This window comes from Drosophila obscura, unplaced genomic scaffold, assembly GCF_018151105.1.
Source record: "Drosophila obscura isolate BZ-5 IFL unplaced genomic scaffold, ASM1815110v1 contig_216, whole genome shotgun sequence".
In the NCBI taxonomy this organism is placed as follows: domain Eukaryota; kingdom Metazoa; phylum Arthropoda; class Insecta; order Diptera; family Drosophilidae; genus Drosophila; species Drosophila obscura.
The window spans coordinates 313,563-334,386 of NW_024542808.1; the positions used below are offsets into that span (position 1 = coordinate 313,563).

Consider the following 20,824-nt stretch of genomic DNA (forward strand, 5'->3'; position numbering starts at 1 on the left):
ATATCCCTCTGATGTGTGCCTGCAAAATAAAACGTTTATTGTCAAAGCGTCGCTTCAGAATGTCTAATACTACAATATAATTAGCTTCATTTATTTCCAATGAGCTGATGGTATTCAGGGCTGCGCCCTACGCAGGAACGTAGATGCTGCAGCTTTTCGATAGGGCTCAGCTCAGACTCCTTGTCAATAATCGCGGTGAACATTGAGAAGAAATTGGCCCACTCCGTATAAATTCCACTGAATTTGGGCAGCTTCAGATGAGGTAACCGAGATCGATTGGACATTATGACGATTGACTGCGATTCACTAAAGTTGGCGTTGAATGTGGAACAATGGTTATTACTCGAGCGACTTCCAAGCTCGCGCTGAAGAATGGTCCTCAACGACAATATGGACGAGTCGAATTTGGCAGGTATTTCACTGGACATTGACTCAAAATCCACTTCCTCCAAACTGGTGTGTGCCACAACAAAATTTGATTTAAGCTCCGTCAATGATTCCAACAGCCCTCGCAAGTTGTATTCATCCATTTGGCGCAACTTTTCACTATCCATCTCTAGCAGATCGAAAATAGCTCTAGCCTTCAGTCTCATGAAGGAAATACGAGATACCGGAATAGGGACTTGGGTGCTGGCTGCGTTCGCACTAAAACTTTCACCAGATGGAGCAGCGCCAAATGTCACAGAATCACTTTCATTGCCCATAGCAAACGGTCCACTCTTTCTACAATTCTTTCTCTCGCCCATGTATTCGGTTATAGAAAACGGCTGACGCAGAGGGTGCTAGTCGATCACAATTAAATATGATTACGCAACGCGCGAGTTCAAACGAGTTCAAAAGTCTTTGCGTTCACTTTTTTGGCACTTGTATATGCGATATGTATGCACCGGTAAAAGCAACGAAGCGACGACGGAAAAACCAAGAATTATTCAAAAGATAGAACGTTCGAGATGTACTCTGCTTTCAAGTTCGAATTTCAGAGAGTTATTACTGCAGCCTCTCACAAGAGCTGGTTGAAGCAAACGACAAAAGAGGAGGCGAAGAAAACTAACGGACCACGGTTAGACCTCTATGCAGCCAGTCTCGACAGTGCGTTGCGCAGGCTGAAGCAGACGGTGAAAGAGAATACGAAAACGAATAACGGGCCGCTAGAACTGCAAAGGTCGGCCACAACGACTTTGGTTCGCTACTTTTTTCACAAATGTCACGTGAAACCTTCAAAATTGGATTAATTTAATGGTTTAAACACTTTTAACGCACTGTAAGTCCACGGCAATCACGTCGGGGTCAGCAAAATGTTGGAAGACGCCGAGCTTTTTCGGCAACTCTGACTCCACATCTACAAATAATTTAATCCGTTGGTAAAGTTTACAAAGGTTTTTTTATTTCTCGACGGGTTACAAGGGGTTGAGGCCGTGGCCGAGAACTACGATTCGATGCGTTCGACAAATATTTTGGACTGATGCGAGAACAGGGCGAAGCAATGCACTATAAGCAGTAATGACATATGTGTGTGGGTACGGTAACGTACTGAGAGATCGATTTTCAGTATAAGAGATGATGTGTGATATTAATTTCTTAAGAACTATTAACGGCTGCTGCTCCGAACAGATAACAATGCTTCGACTTACCTATCAATGTCTTCTTTACAATAAATGTTTGGGCAGCTATTAATATACATAGGAACTTATGTACTTTTTGTATTTGGGCCAATCTGTTTTCCTAGATGTTAGAAAATGTGGGCGTTCCGAAAGCTGTGGATGGTCGTAAATGTGAAGTAGAATGGGCGAGTGATCCGATGATAGATCTGTAAAGTGATCTACATGAATCTGAGCTTGCAGCACTTTTCATGTAACTGAAAAATCAATCAAGTCGGGTTGCTTTTTTGGATCTGTGGGCCAATATGTAGGCTTGCCCGGAGAGATAAAGTCTAGCTTGTTTCGTGGCATTATTATAGCGTTATATAGTTGTCTTCCTTTCGGGTTGGTAAGGCGAGATCCCCAATGGGTGTTCTTGGCATTGTAGTCACCAGCTGCTATAAATCGGTCACCTAGTAGGTCGAAGAATCTTACAAATTCTGCTTCGGAAATGCAGAAGCGCGGTGGGCGGCTAAATGCAATAAGGTAGGCAGCGAAGCGCAAGGGTCTGTTAGTTCTTTATGTATTGGGCAAATACAGCAAATGCTCCAAATACAGTCATTTTACGATTGCCATGTCTCCAAAGAAATTTTAAAGAATCCTCCTTTCGGACTTTCACTTGTAAAAACATTTCCTTTATATCAGCACATAGTACTGTTAATTTTCCTTGTCGAAAATTTAGAATAATCGTCGTCAATGGTGGGTTTTCATCAGATCTCTTTAAAAGCATAGTATTTAGGGAAACACAAATTGATTGTCGCGGCTTCATCGAAAACCAATCTCATTTTCTTTGGATTACACTAGTCGACACGAGAATTAGGCTGTGGCCCAAAAAGAATTTTTCTTATAGATTTCGGGGTTTAAAAATTAAATACGAATTATGGTTTTTTTTTCTATGATGTAGTTTTTTTTTTAAGAATTTTTTCAAATCTGGTATTTTTTAATGTTTTTTTTCAGAGGTAGTGTTTCTATTTTTTACATAACTTAAGTATCTTATATCTTCTATGCAAACTTTGCAGTTCTGAAAAGCTAATGCAGCTATAAATCGGACCCAGACACTTTGTATCTGCAGCTTAATGCCTCGAAGATATTAAGCTTTCATATTCAAATTTCATAATTTTTTCACGATATTTTGACTTTAAAAACTCCGGAAAAGTCGATAGTCATATGCTATCTACATCTATATATACAACTAGCTGACCCGGCAAACTTCGTACCGCATAACAGTCAATGAATGTCGTGTTACTGAACTAATTTAGGCTTTATTTTCATTCAAGCACTTTGTGGTGAACGACATTCTTTGTTTTTTGGTCAGGCGCAAGAACAAATAAAGCGGATGGTTTCCCGACAAGCGAGCATGCCACGTACAATTGACCATGAGAAAAACATGCATTTTCTAGATTGAGGCCACAAATAGTCAAGGATTGGCCCTGTGATTTGTTGATCGTCATGGCGAAGGCAAGACGAATTGGGAATTGACTTCGTTTAAACTCAAAGGGCATATCCGTTGGGATCATCGAAACCTTGGAATAAGAACTTCCTCATCTTTAAATTTTCCTTTAAGTATCGACGCGTGAATAACATTGCTCATCTGTTTTCTTATCACCAAACGCGTTCCATTACACAGTTTTGGTTGTTTTAAATTTCTAAGCATGATGACTACCGAGCCAACTTTAAGTTTTAAATTGTGCGGTGGTAAACCAGGCACATCCAAGGAGTTTAAAAATTCAGTTGGATAATTAGTTGCTTCTTCTTCGTTTGTTACACAGTCGATAGATTTGAATGAATACAGAGTACCTACGATTTGATTTTGAATTATAATATTGAGGTCATCTACATCTTTATTTTTAGCGGCCAAAATTGCTCGCTCACTTAACCATTTAGTATTTTTGTGGTTAGCAATGATATCCGGGAATACTTTGTTGATAAGCTCGTCTTTTGATGATACGAAATTGCAAAAATTGTCAACAGGAACACGGCCATTACCGATAGTCAGCAATTGCTTCGAGAAATCATCAGCAGATAGATCGTTCAACAATGCAACTCTCATATTTACAGACAGTTGAAGTTTCTTTACATATCGCCCAAGATTTGATGCTTTGAGGCAAGCGTTTATTTCGTCGGCAGCAGTAGATCTTGGAATGACTGGTAGTGTTTGTCGGAAATCGCCAGATAATAAAATCATTGCACCACCAAAACATCTCGAGTCATTGCGCAGATGTTTTAATGTTCGGTCTAGTGCTTCCAATGCGCGTTTGTGCGCCATTGTGCATTCGTCCCATATTTGAAGGTTTAATGGCAATTTTAACGCAGAGTGAGCCGTACGGCATCCGTCTAACAATGTGGCCGCTATTCCAGAAGAAGCAATTGCTACCGCAATTTCGGATCTCGCACGTACAGTGGAATGTCTCAGTTCCACCGGGGGCATCCAACAAAAATAAGCCGCCATTTCCATCATCAATTGCATTAATCAGTGTATCATAGACTTCCCTCTGCTTAGGATTCAACAGAGGTACATTCGTTTGAACTGATTGGATTAGTTCATGTGGATCATATTCACGTTCACGTTCCAATTCTCTATTAAATGCGTCATTCATTCCGCGATCTGGCGCTGGCATTCCTAACCTAACTAACAAACTGCCGCACATGAGTTAACACATATCTTCGATCAAGAGCAAAGTCTGGCTATGGATCTCCTCATTCACCTCAAGATCGGAATTTCTTGAGCTGACGCGAATTCGATGTTAAATATCTTCTGACATGTTATCTTTGAATTTGTTCCACAGGTCACGTGGGTTCGATGGGAAGCATGTTGAAATGATGATAGCAAATAATGTGCGTATCTGACTTGGAGATGCAGAAATAATTGCTTCAGCGATTGTCGTGTCCCAATGAGTATCGTTTTGAAGCAAATTTAGCTCTTGACATGCTGCACGAAATGTGGGGCACACAATACCATTAACAGTTCGTAGTGATTCAAATGATGTTGGCCCTCGAACATGTACCAGCAACAACCGCAAATAGAAACATTCATCATTCTTCGGATGAACTGTGTAAATACGACCAAGAGCATCAGTAGAACGCATATCTGGATGACCAGGAACTGCATCGCCTTGCTTCCGACGTTGAAATTTCTTCGATGTAGCGTTCCAAGTGTAATAACGTGGCATTTCTGAGTAAAGCAAAGTTCGTGCGAACGGATCGCTTTGACAAATCGCAAAGAAACTGGTCAGTGTTGTCGCTGGAGGTGTTTCGGCACGTTGAGCAGTATTCGACGCTGTGAAATATACTCTCTGACCGTTCTCTAGATGCGCCCCCAAATGTAAAACAGTGGGATGACGTTCGTGAATAGGGAATGAAAATATACGCCAAATTGCTTCATTGCAGTTCACATATCTACCAACTTGATAGCGCGTGATTTCATCGTTGTTATTGGATGTTTGGATACCAAAAACAGCCATGTCGCTCCCTTTCGTGACATATTTGCAAATGTATTTAATTTACTTGATCGAATTGCAATACTCAACATTACAATGTGCTTTGAATGTTTTGGAAAGAAGTGGCGAATATGGAACAATCCAACTGTTGTCAACTACGAAATCGTTTCCTTTCACTTTAGTTGTGATAGTTCTACCATTATCTTCGGGTGATCGACGCCGATACAATGGATAACCATCGTTGCCTGTAATGGTCTCTGCCGTCAATTTTCGTGGATACCGTTTGGAACACTTGCCGTCGACCATGCACGGTGATTGTCGGTTGATAGTGCCACACGGTCCATGAATCATATTCGTGACTACAACATCATGTAGGTCTGGATCGGTTTCAGGAGCAGGAATCTCCGCACATATGATGTCATCTATTTGATCTGGCCGAATTATTCCGTTGCCTAATTGCATTACGGCTTCGCTGGGATTAGATTTGATCTTCTAGGACGCGGCATTTTTATTAAAATGTGCACTCGCATAAAACCACCAAACTGATTTTTTATTCCCTAAATTCCGTTCCTTTCCGATGATTTTATGTTTTTACTGTAGAATAAATCTTAGTTATTATTTTCGGGAACTATTTGACTATTTGACAGGATTGGACAACAAATGTTTGACACGGAGAAAGAAAAACAATGAAAACTCGATATGTGTAATAAAGAAATCAGCATCTATTGAAATGCATCTATTCATTACACATATCGAGTTTTCATTGTTTTTAAGATGGATTCTGCTATTCGGGACGGAAACAAATCCAAGAAATCAAAAACCATGGCAATTGGTCCAGCCGTTCTCGAGTTATAAGTGTTGTAACAAACACGACTTTCTTTTATATATATAAATAAATATATATATAAGATATATAGATATTGATATATATATAGATATAGAAGATGTATATTCTACATATAACATGTATATTCTACATGTACCATTGTCGTTGATTGAGCGGAGAGGCATGCGAAGTTCCACAGATGTTTCCCACAGATAAATATGATAGGCAAATCAAATTCTTCAATGTATATTCGGGGTTTATTCTGTGCTTATATATATATATAGATATGTATGTATGTTTCGCGTGCAAAGCCGGCCGTTTGCTTGTGGGTGAAGAAGCGCATTAATAAGATCGGTGGTACTCAAGCTGCCGAGGGCTGTCGGAGGCGAGAGCGGGAGCGTCAGCGGGGGAAAAAAGCTCCTAAGCGTGAGAGCGAGAGCGAGGGCGAGGGCAACAGCTTGCGTAGCTGGATTGCTAACAGTGGTGTGGCTGGAATGCCCACAGAGCTGTTGCCCCGCCAGCGCCGTCCTCACTCTAAACATTCTCTCCCCCCCTGGAGGGTTTGCAAAGACTCTATATGCTCCGATTTGGAAGCAAGGAGGCTGCTGCTGGATTCGGAATTCCTATGCCGGGGCGGCTCACAGGAAGACGAGGGCGTACATCGACGCTGTACGCTGAAGATGAAGGCGGCGGTGCCGCAGAGGAGCCAGATGGGCGCCGAGATTTGGGAAGGTGTAGTAACGTGTGGTGGCTCCGGTTACACACCTTACACCGATCACCGCTTCGGCAATCGTGGACGGAGTGTCGGTGAGCCAGGCAATTGGTGCAGTAACTGATGTGGAGGACAGCTTGGAGCCTCCTTTCGGAATCCAGGCGGAGAAAGCGGCGGCATTTTCGTAGAGGATGGATTTCAGAGCAGACTCGGCATTGGTAGGACTTAGTACCTCGGGAACGTCTGCTCTCCACGGTGCGGTCGAAACGGGATCGAGCAGCCATGTCTGTATATGGAAGGCTAGGGCGAAATGAAAAAGTCGTAAAAGCATTAGAAGTGAGCTTGGAACGGATTACGGGCACATTTGGGACATTGGAAGCTTCTCTGGAAATTTGACAAGAAAAGGATGCAACTTGATGGCTCGCCGTATCGGACACAGGACCAGTGCGCACCCATCCGAAAATGGTTTCTTGGCCGAGAAGAGAGCCACATATTTTGGGCTGTAAGCCGCTCAGCATGACCGATGGTAGGATATCGGCTCCAATCAGGACATCGATTGGTGAGCTCTCGAAGAATGTAGGATCCGACAATGGAAGACTCGGCAGATCTTTCAATAAACTTGGCGAGATAGGATGCAACGGAAGATTCTTTGCCAATTCCGGGATAACATAGGCCGAAGCGTTTAATCGTAAACCCGGCCTTGTTGGGGAGCGCATGGAAACTTGACAGAGCTTATCGGAATGAGCGGATACTGTCTGATTGAGGCTGGAGATCTGTGTCTGAATACGTTGGAATGGCAATTGAATCGTGTTGAAAAGGCGTTCCGTAATGAACGTTGCCTCGGAGCCCGAGTCGATCAGAGCGCGGGCGCGGAAATTGGACTTCCACTGTCATTTGTAGGAAATTAGGACATAGTCGGATTGGGTGGTTCTCCTTGGAACAGAGATCACACGTGCTCTTGCTCGGATTCACGTGACTTTGGAACGAGTGCGCTGTCCTTGGAACAGGACTGCCTTGGGAACGGCACGGATTGGACTGGCTTTGGGAGGATGGCGGATTCTGATTACCTTTACCGGGTGCCGGATTCGGAGCGCCTTGGGAAGTGGAGGGGTTGCTCTCGATAGCCTCTAGCGTTGGGTATCGCTGAGTCAGGAAGGAGTCGATTTCCTTCCAAGGCGGCACCTCCTTTTTGTCCGTTACGGACGCTTCCCATAACGCCCGGCTTAACTTTGGCAATTTGGAAGCGCAGATGGTCACTGGGAGACTATCCCAATTGTCGGTACAGACGTTGGAGACAGCTAGTGCATTTAAGACCCCCTGCATAGTACTTTGTAGATCCTTCAAAGCCCGACTGCACTCGGAAGTTACGCGGGGCAAGAAGAGGAGGATGTTTATCTGGTTGGTAACCAGAAGCCGATTATTTTCATATCGGCTGCGGAGAGCCGACCATGCGGACTCGAAACCGTCATTAGTGAGGGGGGATTTCTCTATGATGACCTTCGGATCGCCCCGGGTCTTCTCGGTGAGGTAGTACAGCCTCTCTACCGGAGACAATCTAGGATTGTTGATTACGACCGCAGTGAACAGATCCCGGAATGTGGGCCAGCGGACGTAGTCCCCTGTGAATGCCTCAATATTGACGGGAGACAGTCGACAGCCGCCCTGTTGGACTGGCTGTGAAGGAGGAAGAACTGTGGATGTGGCCAGTTGAGCATTGAGGTCACTGAGGCACTGCTCAAATACCCCATAGCATTCGCCGTATGTGTCACGGATGTCCGCTTGGATTTCTGGATCCCCGTCAGTCATCACCGCGGAGCAGGCCTTGTACTCGGCCTCGACGTCCGCCCACATGCTGAGGATTTAGCCTCGACGGACCTCGGACAAAGAGGCGGATGGGGCGGCGGTAATGCGCTCTGCCAGGTGCGACAGTCGGCCAATAGCGGCGGCCAATTTGGTCCGAGCGACTGAGGTGGCGCATTGAGCCATTGTGATGCAGTGGCGAGAGCTGACGGGGCTGCTGACGAAGGAGCCCTTCGGATCTTGTTTGGTCACAGCTGGAACCTTAAGAGTGACAAGAGACGGGAACAGAACCGATTTGGTCCTTGCCGCAGGGCTGCTACTGGCTGCTCTCGGTGTGAGGGGTGCCTTGATTCTCTGAGTAGGCGTAGTTCCGGAGGCGGACGAGGTGCGTAGCCGGTTGGAAGAGGTCACAGGCAGAAGCTGGTTGCCGTCCTTGTGACCTGTTGGCATATTCCGAACTCACACACGCACTGAAAATCGGATTTGGAAGTCCTGGAGGGACAGAAGACTGATCTGAGTGGAATTCCAACAGAAAGACGCCAGGAAACAAATATAACCCACTTCTGGAAGGCTGTCAGGAAAAAGGCCTCGAGCTTGTTGGAAAACAATAGTCGGGTCGACTCGGATTGTTTGAGATCACGGTGAAGTGAAATTTCTCAAACAATGAGTGACTTATATTGCGCTGAGCCGAGGAGAGGACCGGTTACATTTATTTTGGCAATATTTTGCAAATATTGTTAGTGCGGGCTCCTCCGTTTACCTCTTTGACGCAGTCGTGATCAGAACTGGGTTATTTGCGGATGGACGGCGGACGGAATGGCATTTATATCCTCGATAGTTGATTGGAATGGGCGATAGTTTGCTCTTTATGTCGGTTTGGATCGACAAAGTGCAGATAAACATAGTCGCCGTAAGCGTTACCGCAAACTATGCGGAGTGGGCGCTGGAGAACTATCGGGAGAAATACCGAAGGAAAACAGAAAAAGGATGACGGAACGGTTTAAATTAGAAATCGTGGATCGTTCAATTTATTTCTTGTAGTGTCGGTGTGTTTCTTTGGAAATTATCAGATGAGAGTAAGGTTTTCTTTTTATTTTTTATTAATTTATTTTCGGTCGAACGCAAGACTCGGTTACGATACCGAATTTTTGGATTGCGCCACCTCTAATGCACGGAACAAAACAACAACAAAAGACCGAAACACCAATTTGCCAATTGGCAGTGGAAATTGCCAAATAATTACTATAAGTGCGCCGTGCCTTGGTCGCGAGTAATTTATTCGGAAAGTTGAGGATGTTGGAGTTGTGGTAGAGATCGATAAAAGTCGTTGGAATGCACGAATTGCCCGAAATCGCGAATTTTATATTAAATATGGCACTTGCGCAGAGTATGTGTGTGGTATGGAGTGCGGTATTTTTCTACGGGGAGTGGTATTTTTTTTGTATGGAATTCTGTTTTGTATATAGTTAGCGATATATTGCGGCCAACTATGGGAATAAATGTATGAATGTATGGAAATAAATATATATGTGTTTATAGGTATGGAAATAAAACACTTGATGTGATTGTAGTTGCACTCGAAGTGTGCCAAAGTATATTTTATTGGGGTGGGTCGTGCTGGTATGCACCTGTAGAGACACGGATGTAGATGTGTGCGTATGTACGCCGCTCTTATGGGCTGGAATGTATGTCTTGTACATATATAATTAGTTTGTTTTTTTTTTTCTTTTTATTCCTATTCTATAATTAGCAGATAATTGTTAATTGAAATAAATAAATACATATGCTCGGAATGCACTTTTTTTTGGTTTAATTTTTAGTTATTTAATTTGTCCGCAAGTAATGGACAGACACAAGGAATTGAAGAACTACCGTATCACTGGTAGTTGGAGATGAACGAAGGGAGAACGACCGGAATTGCCGATAATATTGCGGTTTCGAAAAAAGAAGAAACGGATAACGGATAGCACAGAATGAAGAAATAAGTACATATATAAGAATATATATATGTACTTATATCGCGGAACTCGGACTTTTCGAAATCGCGAATGGAAGGGATTTGTGGCACACGAAAACTGTACTTATCTTGGGATCCTGGTGGTGAAGGCGATGCCGTGCTCGAAGGCTGGATATGGTTGGGGAAGGCGAAGTATATCCGGCTCGAAGGACCAATGATTGAGCGGAGAGGCATGCGAAGTTCCACAGATGTTTCCCACAGATGAATATGATAGGCAAATCCAAATTCTTCAATGTATATTCGGGGTTTATTCTGTGCTTATATATATAGATATGTATGTATGTTTCGCGTGCAAAGCCGGCCGTTTGCTTGTGGGTGAAGAAGCGCATTAATAAGATCGGTGGTACTCAAGCTGCCGAGGGCTGTCGGAGGCGAGAGCGGGAGCGTCAGCGTGAGCGTGGGCGGGAGCGCAAGCGTGGTGAATATGCGCTCGAGAGCGCGTCACCGGGGGAAAAAAGCTCCTAAGCGTGAGAGTGAGAGCGAGGGCGAGGGCAACAGCTTGCGTAGCTGGATTGCTAACAGTGGTGTGGCTGGAATGAGAGCTGTTGCCCCGCCAGCGCCGTCCTCACTCTAAACAGTCGTTTTAGGTATTGCTCATTAAAATCTATGGATAAACGGTGGTGCTAAAAATAAAACTAAAAAATGTTAGCCAAGAAATATTTTTTTTTCGACTTTTCCCGAGTTTTTAAAGTAAAAATTTCGAAAAAAAAAATACCGCAAAAAATGATGAAATTTGAATTTGAAAGCTTAATATCTTCCATGCGTTAAGCTGCAGATACAAAGGGTCGGATTTATAGCTGCATTTGGCAGCTTTTCATAACTGCAAAGTTCTATGCAACCAGATATAAGACATATAAGTTCGATTTGGGAGCATCTGGACGACCAAAAGGCCAAGTGTAATCGTGAACAGGGAACAACTGAACAAGTGAGTGAGCAAGTGAACAACTGAACAAGTGTGTGAATAACTGAACAAGTGAGTGAGCAAGGGAACAACTGAGTGAACAAGTGAGCAACTGAGCAAAGTGAGTGAGTTGTTGACTCACTTAAAAGTGAGCCCCTTAACAAGGGGCTAAAGTGAACACTCTTTACCCAACTCTATCTGAGATCTAGGCGCTAAACAAGACGGACGGACAGACAGACAGACATGTCTATATCGACTCGGCTATTGATGCTCAATAATGCTCAAGAATATACATATATACTTTATATGGGGTCGGAAACGTTTCCTTCTCTACGTTACACACACCCACTTTTACCAAAAATACAATATACCCCTTAACTCTTTGAGTACGGGTATAAAAATGAATAATCCACCACGAGACGGGACGTTTAAACTGCCAGCATAATGCGATCGTAAATGAAATTAAATTTTTTGTTCTTGATTTATTTTTTTATTATGTTGTATTTTATATTTTGGAATTTCTTAGCCTATATCTTACTATCGTATTTATAGGTATGGATATAGTTTAAGATTAAATTGATTTGCGTTTTCAATATGTTTTACATATGTCATTTGCTGCATGAAGAAATAATTGCTTTTCCGAACTTGAGAGATTGCATCTTATGCAAAAAAAATCGTTTCTTCTTCTCGTCGCTGTAGGGCATAGTTCGTTGAACAAATAAGCTGGTTGTTTGGTGGTCATCAGTTTATGTAGGAAAATTGAGGCGTTTACATCTATTCAGTTATTTAGGTTATTGCGATACATGATCTGATCTTTTGAGTCGGTAAACGTAACGAGCTACACATCACATTTAGCCTTTGCTTACTATCAGCATCTGTGCAGCAAAAAACTTATATTCCATATAAAAGGGACGGGGTCAGATACGTTTTAGATATTAGTAGTTTTATGTTTTGTATTAGAAAGTCTTTTGTGTGGTATAGTGTCCTGAGTAAACCATATGTCTTCTCTATAGCCTTGCGGATATGGTAATGAAAACAAAGCCTTGGTTTTTTGCTTTATCAACACATTCAATATCGAACTTGAGCTTTTAAGGGGACCTTGTAAAAAGCCCTGAGGAACCCCACGTTTAACATAGAACAGCGACGAGGATTGAGAGGAGGTTACAACAGATTGTCATCTATTAGTTAGGTACGATTTCACCAGACGTAGCGCGGACGACGAAAAACAAATCAGATTTTCTAACTTAGTGTATAATATTTCGTGGTTAACCGTGTCAAATGCCTTACTGTAATCAAGTAATGTTAAAAAGGCTTTTTCCAGTGATTTCGAAAAATTGACGAGGCTAAGGCATTGTTGAAAATTTAAGTTATGTAATATAAGTAATATAAGTAATGGAAAAAGTATTTTCTCAAATTTTGGGTTAAGATCATCAAGGCTGACAGCGTTTAATTTAATTTTAAGGATGGACTCTAGGATGTCACATTGGTCAACACACATAAAACTAAAGTTGCTATCCCAGATTCCATCAGGTACGGAGGACTGGTACCTGTTCAAAGTGACTTCAGGTACTTTTGGATCCACAAAATTGGAATTTAAAGCCTCAACATCGGACTAATCAGGACTCTGAATGTTTTGTTTGCCTACGACTTTAAGTTTTATCCAAATTTATAGCGTTTCCACTTGTCATTCGCTTTATTTCGAAGCAGTATTTCACGCCGAATGTCATTGCTAAATAACGTAATTTCGTTTGGCCTGATAGCTTTGACCATGAGCGGAGCAAACATATTGTAGAGATGACGAACGTTATTTTCTAAGATGTACAGTTGGTCCTACTCTGGGCAATGAATATATTTTTGTCCAATTTAGTCTGTGAAATTCGTCGACCAGCAGGTCATTGTCTATGTTTTTAAAGTCTCCGTATCTTATCATATATTCCTCTATTTCAGGGGGCATAGCGACATATCTCCACGCGGACGTTAGCGTCATATCTCCGCTAGATTCTGGGCGGACATATGTTTCAAAAACGACATATCTCCGCGCGGAGTTTGGCGTCATATCTCAGCGGAGATGCGTGGAGCGTGGAGATATGTCGCTATGCCCCCTGAAACAGAGGAATATATGATAAGAACCGAAGACCCTACACGCCCACGCCGATGCCCAACGGATTGCGAAGGCCCAATGTACAGTCCCCATTGTCTGTACACTAGCAGACACGTGCCGATCAATTCATTAACATAAATAATTTACAATATGAATCACTTTCGAATTAAAATGTAGTTCAAACAACCCCAAAAATCAGAGAACAAACTGTCATAGCTCAGCTAACCAAAAATGTTTTCAATTTTCTCATAAAAAATTATTGAAGTTGAGGAAATTCAAAAGCAAGTAGGGAATTTAAGAAACGACAATCACAACCAAAACGAACCATCAGTATCAGAATTCAACAGCCCACTTCTACTTGTCCCAAAGAAAGCCCTTTCAGGCTCAGATCAAAAGAAATGTCGATTAGTAATTGACTATCGCCAAATCAATAAGAAACTCCTGTCAGATAAATTTCCATTATCTAGAATGACATTTTGGATCAACTAGGTAGAGCAAAATACTTCTCATGCCTTGACTTAAGTCAGGTTTTCATCAAATTGAACTAGAAGAAAGTTCACGTAATATAACGTCTTTTTCAACGAGCAATGGCTCATATAGCTTCACGCGACTACCATTTGGTTTAAAAATAGCTCCAAATTCATTTCAGAGAATGATGACTATTGCATTCTCTGGACTTGAAGCTTCGCAAGCATTCCTATATATGGGCGGAACAACCAAAGACTGTTCCGAAAAACATATGCTTAAAAACTTAAAATATATTTTTGAGGAATGTGGAACACAAAACCCCAAATTACATCCAGAAAAATGTCCATTTTTTATGCATGAAGTGACCTTTCTTGGTCATAAATACACAGATAAAGGAATCTTGCCAGATGACAAGAAATATGACGTCATCAAAAACTATCCAGTCTAGACGATTCGTTGCATTTTTCAATGCAGACGTTTTATTAAAAACTTCGCCGACTATTCACGGCACTTAACTAGATTATGTAAAAAGAATGTTCCATTTATATGGACAGATGATTGCCAAAATGCATTCTTACATTTAAAGGATGAACTTATCAAACCAACTCTGTTACAATACCCAGACTTTACAAAAGAATTTTGTATAATAACGGATGCAAGTATGCAAGCGTGTGGAGCGGCTTTAACTCAAAACCATAAAGACCTCCAACTTCCTATTGCATACGCATCCAAATCATTTACCTAGGCCGAAAGTAACAAGAGTACTACTGAACAGGAATTAGCAGAAATTCATTGGGCAATAACACACTTCAGACCATACATTTATGGTAGACATTTCACTGTCAAAACAGATCACAGACCACTTACATATCTATTTTCAATGGTCAACCCCAGTTCCAAATTGACACATATGAGGCTTGAATTAGAAGAATACGACTTTACAGTCGAGTATCTCAAGGGCAAATACAATTTAGTGGCAGATGCACTGTCACGAATAACAATAAAAGAATTAAAAAACATAACAGCAAATATACTGAAAGTCATTACCAGAAACCAAAGTAAACAGACAAATTCGTTCGCAGGAAAAGAACAAGTAGAATTGCCTAGGCAAAATCGAAATAAAGCTTCTAAGCCCAACGTATATGAAGTCATTGTAAATGATGAAGTACGAAAAGTAGTGACCTTGCGAATAACAGACTCGAAATGTTTATTTAAACATGGAAAAAAAGTTATAGCAAGAATTGATGTTAGCGATATGTATACCAATGGAATTCTCGATTTAGTTCAGCTCTTCCAAAGACTTGAACTGCAAGCCGGTTGTGTACCAAATGTCAAATGTCAAAAACGACGAAACATACAAAGACCGCTTTGACATTAACAGAACCCCCAGAAATGGCTTTTGATAGAGTAATAGTGGATACGATCGGTCCACTACCCAACTCAGAGCAAGGAAATGAATACGCAGTCACTTTAATCTGTGACTTGACGAAATACCTTGTTGCCATACCAGTAAAAAATAAAAGTGCGAATACTGTAGCAAAAGGAGGAGGAGATTTCGTCCTGAAGATTTTATTCTAAAGTACGGTCCAATGAAGACGTTCATAACGGACATGGGAACAGAATATACAAATTCAATAATTGAAGATTTATGTAAAAACTTAAATATTCAAAACATAACATCCACCGCACATCATCACCAAACTGTAGGAACCGTGGAGCGAAGCCACAGAACATTTAATGAGTTTATACTTTCATGCACCTCGTCTAATAAAACAGATTGGGATGTATGGCTAACAATACTTCGTATATTGTTTCAACACAACACCCTCCATGGCACACAATTACTGTCCATATGAGTTAATTTTCGGTAAGTCCTCAAACTTACCAGCACATTTTAATAGCATAGATAGGATAGAACCCATATATAATATAGATGACTATGCTAAGGAATCAAAGTCTACATAGACTAGAACAAACATTTAAAATAGCAAGATTACTGTTAGAATCAAATAAAGAAAAACAAAAAATTAATTATGATAACAACGTTTTAAGTTTCAAGTTAAAAATAGGAGATCAGGTATTGTTGAAAAACAAAACAGGTCACAAATTAGATTTTAAATATACTGGACCATATACAGTAGATAGTATAGGAGATAAAGACAATATAATAATATCAAATATAAAAGACAAAAAACAAAAATGCATAAAAATAGATTACAACCTTTTATTTCATAATCAATTAATCAATCAATCTTGTCATTGCCATGACCCTAATAATAGAATTCAACTTAATATATATGTACGTACCCATATATAAATATACAAAAAACGAGAAGGAACGTGTGAGAGTCGCTTCTGGGGACGCTACTCCACTTATACCCGTACTCAGTCATATACATTTTTTAGCTTATGATTTTTTAGAATTAGGGAATAAAAAAAAAATTTACATTTTACATTTTTTTGCTACATCTGTTATCTACATCTACCACGTATATTCTACATCTAAAATGTAGATTCTACATGTACCATGCAAATTCTACATCTCCTCCGCTAGGATTTGCTCGCGCACTGAACGCGGCAGAGTGTGCGAACGAGAAGGAAAATGAGTTGCGTTGTCGTTTGCCGGAGGGGGCGGGGGGAAACGACTGAAAATTAATTTCTTCATTCTGGCTATAATTATGATCCGATCTGATTCAGATTCGGGAATCAGATAGATATGGTCATTCTCTACGATACTGCGTGTTTAGTTTTATCGTATCTTTAAAATTGTGCCTGCCACAGATTTTCGTCCTTTGTGAGGGCGGAAAGGGGCGGGGCGAAATTTTGAAATAGACTTGTAGCAGTGTGATATCACATGAGTCTGGAAACAAAATTTGGTTGCTCTAGCTTTTATAGTCTCTGAGATCCAGGCGCTCATCAAGACGGACAGACGGACGGACGGACGGACGGACAGACGGACATGGCTATATCGACTCGGCTATTGATGCTGATCAAGAATATATATACTTTATGGGGTCGGAAACGTTTCCTTCTCTGAGTTGCACACATCCACTTTTACCACAAATCGAATATACCCCTTAACTTTTTTTTGAGTACGGGTATAAAAAAAACGAGAAGGAACGTGTGAGTCGTTTCTGGGGACACGACTCTACTTATACCCGTACTCAGTCAGTATATACATTTTTGAGCTTATGATTTTTTAGAATTTTAGAATAAAAAAAAATTTTACATTTTACATTTTTTTGCTACATCTGCTATCTACATCTACATATACAATGTCTATTCTACATCTAACATGAAGATTGTACATGTTCCATTCATATTCTACATCTCCTCCGCTAGGGTTTGCTCGCGCACTGAACGTGTCAGAGTGTGCGAGCGAGAAGGAAAATGAGTTGCGTTGTCGTTGGCAGGAGGGGCCAGGGCAAGTAACTGAAAATTTCTTCATTCTGGCTATAATTATGATCCGATCTGATTCAGATTCGGCAGTCTGGTAGATATGGGCATTCTCTACGATACTGCGTTTTTAGTTTTATCGTATCTTTAAAAATGTGCCTGCCACAGATTTTTGTCTTTTGTGGGGCGGAAGGGGGCGGGCGAAATTTTGAAATACACTTGTAGCAGTGGGATATCACATGAGTCTGATAAACCAAATTTGGTTGCCCTAGCTTTTATAGTCTCTGAGATCTAGGCGCTCAACAAGACAGACAGACGGACAGACAGACATGGCTATATCGACTCGGCTATTGATGCTGATCAAGAATATATATACTTTATGGGGTCGGAAACGTTTCCTTCTCTGCGTTACACACATCCACTTTTACCACAAATCTAATATACCCCTTAACTCTTTTTTGAGTACGGGTATAACAAATTCATATAGATTATATTAACATATACCTTAATCCATAAGGATGAAAATATTGTTTGAAATAACTTCATTATATTACGTTATTTCTTAAAAGGAGGGAGATGTAGTATACGTATATAGTTAGTACCCACTGTACCAACGGTACTTAAAGAATATACACTGTAACACTTTCTTGCAGTTACGTAAACAAAGTCCCAGACACAACTTGAGTGAAACATAATATGATCACCCAAGTTATACCTCGAGCGACATAAATGTATCGTCAGCATATTTCCATAGCTTGACGACACATACAGTTCACGCGCATACGATCCCCCTCGCGCTCCCCGCTATTAGCAGCGCTGAGCATATATACGTTCCTATATACAGATATAAAGCGGGCAGCCTTTAATCGTTGATTACATTTAACATATCAGAGTATTCAGTGTTGCGATGCGGACGATAAAAACGACCTATTAGGATGTCAGTCGTACTTTTGGTACTATTCACGCTTATTAGAAGAAAATCTATTGCACGTCCCGGATGATGTCTAAGCAACACCCTAGATTTTAACCATACGCTAGCATAGATCACCACTCCAGCATAACGTCCGATCGAAAAAAGTTCTAACCACTAGACATAAAACGTTTCAGACACACAAATTATATCAACAGGAGAGAAAACAAATAAAATGTTTAATTCATCTATCTTTTTTGTCAGGCTTTGTGCATTGACGTGACAGATACTCAGATACTCATCGCATGACTGTTCAGCTTAGAATTGGTATTCTGTTCCTGCACGTCTTAAATATTGAGATGGAAAAGTAAGATACGTACGCATTTTGCATATTACATCTTGCATTTTATAGGAAGGATATGAATAAATAGGATTTCTAAGACTACTATAAATTACGAATGGAATTGTTTTACCCAAGATCAGCCTGCGACGAAAGAACCTACTCTTGAGTCACTAAACGCAGTGGTTCAGAGCTTGGATCCGTTTTAAATCCACTCACTTGGTGAAAACAGCTGCTTATTATCCTACGCTTTTTCATCTGCATTACTTACTTGAAAATCTCATGCATTGCTTTCGTCAACTGGTCGTTTACGTAGAACAGGGCGGCAGAGTAAAAGCCCAGCTCGTGTAATTCCCGTTTTTGTTCTAAACGACTAAACTGCCCAATTCGACGCAACAATTCCATTTTTTCGCCCAAATGTTCAAGGTTCATCATCATAATCGGGTCGACTACGGTCTGCACGGCTCCCCTATGCCTTATCTGAAAAATGTTTTTTAATTTTGGTAATGTAAGGTGTAAGGTTTAGAGAAAATCATAGGGTTTTGAAAATATATTCTGTTTGCTAGCATTTAAAATTTCACTTATTAAGACTTTTCTTTCTTTTTAGGAATTGTGGAAATATATGCGTGGTGAGCTCAATGCAGAGCGAGAGCTTCAAATCATTCAGTATATTATTGGATTGGGAATTGAAAGAGAAGATATACGTGACGAAATTTTCGTACAATGCATTCGACAATCCACAAATAATCCAAATGTAGAATGGACTGATCGAATTTGGTTGCTAATGTGTCTATTAATTGTCGCTTTTCAGCCAAGTAAATTGTTATTCAGGTAATTTTTATTTAACCGAATTAAAACTTTAACACCGCAAATTTAAGGGTTGCTTTCTCAGAAAAAAAAATCAATTTTTAATTTCAAAGCTTAATATTTCCCCGACGGTAAACTTTAGATGGAACATTTTAATGTTCTTTTGATTACACTAGTCGACACGCTGACATCTGCTGTGTCCCAAAATGCTTTTTCTGTTAGATTTCGGAATTTACAATTTTTTAAGAATTATTTTTTTTTTAATGGTTGAGTTTTTTTTTTAGAATTTTTTAAAATCTGATATTTTTCATGTTTTTTCAGAGGTAGTGCCTTTATTTTTCACATAACTTAAGTATCTTATATCTGGTTGCATAGAACTTTGCAGTTATAGCTGGCAAATGCAGCTATAAATCGGACCCAGACACTTTGTATCTGCAGCTTAATGCCTCGCAGATATTAAGCTTTCAAATACAAAATTGATAATTTTTTTGCGGTATTTTTTCCGAATTTTTGACTTTGAAAACTCAGGAAAAGTCGAAAATAAATATTTATTGGCATGCATTTTTTAGTTTTAGATAGACGCATTAATTAGGAGTCGTTTAAGGTATTGTTCATTAATAAGTAAATAAAAAAAAAAATACTTTTGGGAAGGTTGCGGGCCCTACTGCCGATTGGGCACAAAGCAAACGAAAAGGGGTTGAATGTTTTGTACCTGAATTCCTTTGGAATTAAATGTTGTTGACAGTGCCTTTTTTCGTTGTGTTTTTTGTTTTTTATTTGGTGTTATGTTGCTACAAGTTTTTAAACTTATGTGATAAATTAGTTTTTCTACTGCTTAAGTAGATTAAGTAAATTAAGATTTGTGGCTGTCATCCTTTGTCAATCGAATCAGATTTCCTTATGAGAGTCCACACATAGTCGCCCAACATATTCTCATTCGAAACACCTTGATACCGTCGTTCCATAGCTTTTAATTGTTGGTGAAATCTCTCTACGTGTTAATCACTAACGTCCCCTAGGTTTGTCGGAAAAAAAAATCTAAGTGGGAGTGCAGGAAATGGGTTTTTAAGGACATGTTGGCTCCAATTTTTTCATAATTCTTCATAAGGTTTTGAACGATATTAACGTAATCATCACTCTTGCTGTTACCAAGAAAATTTGTTGTGACAAGTCGGAATGAGTTCCAGACTGCGTTTTCATTCGTAAATAAAATATTTTCAAATCCATCATCTTTTAGTAGTTTTCGAATTTGGGGGCCATCAAATACGCCTTCTTTATCTTTTGCCAGCAACAGAGGTGGAAAAACAGTTTTTTTTCACCTTCCTTATCTAGGCTTCAACAAACTTTTTCATTAGTCCCAGCTTAATGTGTAATGGTGGTAAAATAGCGTCTTCAAACTTTAATTCATTTTATATTTTCATAAAATTTAGCCATTGTTTGATATGTTTCCTTCAGGAACAGACGCCTTTTGG

The 20,824-nt window shown here is 40.4% G+C and overlaps 1 protein-coding gene across 3 annotated transcripts in view; it reads left to right on the forward strand.

Moving 5' to 3' along the window:
* LOC111074873 (unconventional myosin-VIIa) overlaps nucleotides 1-20,824 on the forward strand; it is a 348,050-nt gene that overhangs the window by 179,620 nt on the left and 147,606 nt on the right. For all 3 annotated transcript variants that reach the window (XM_041594218.1, XM_041594219.1, XM_041594220.1), the window contains one exon: nucleotides 19,153-19,376. In XM_041594218.1, the coding sequence (XP_041450152.1) occupies nucleotides 19,153-19,376 (224 nt within the window). The remainder of the gene's footprint in view (nucleotides 1-19,152; nucleotides 19,377-20,824) is intronic.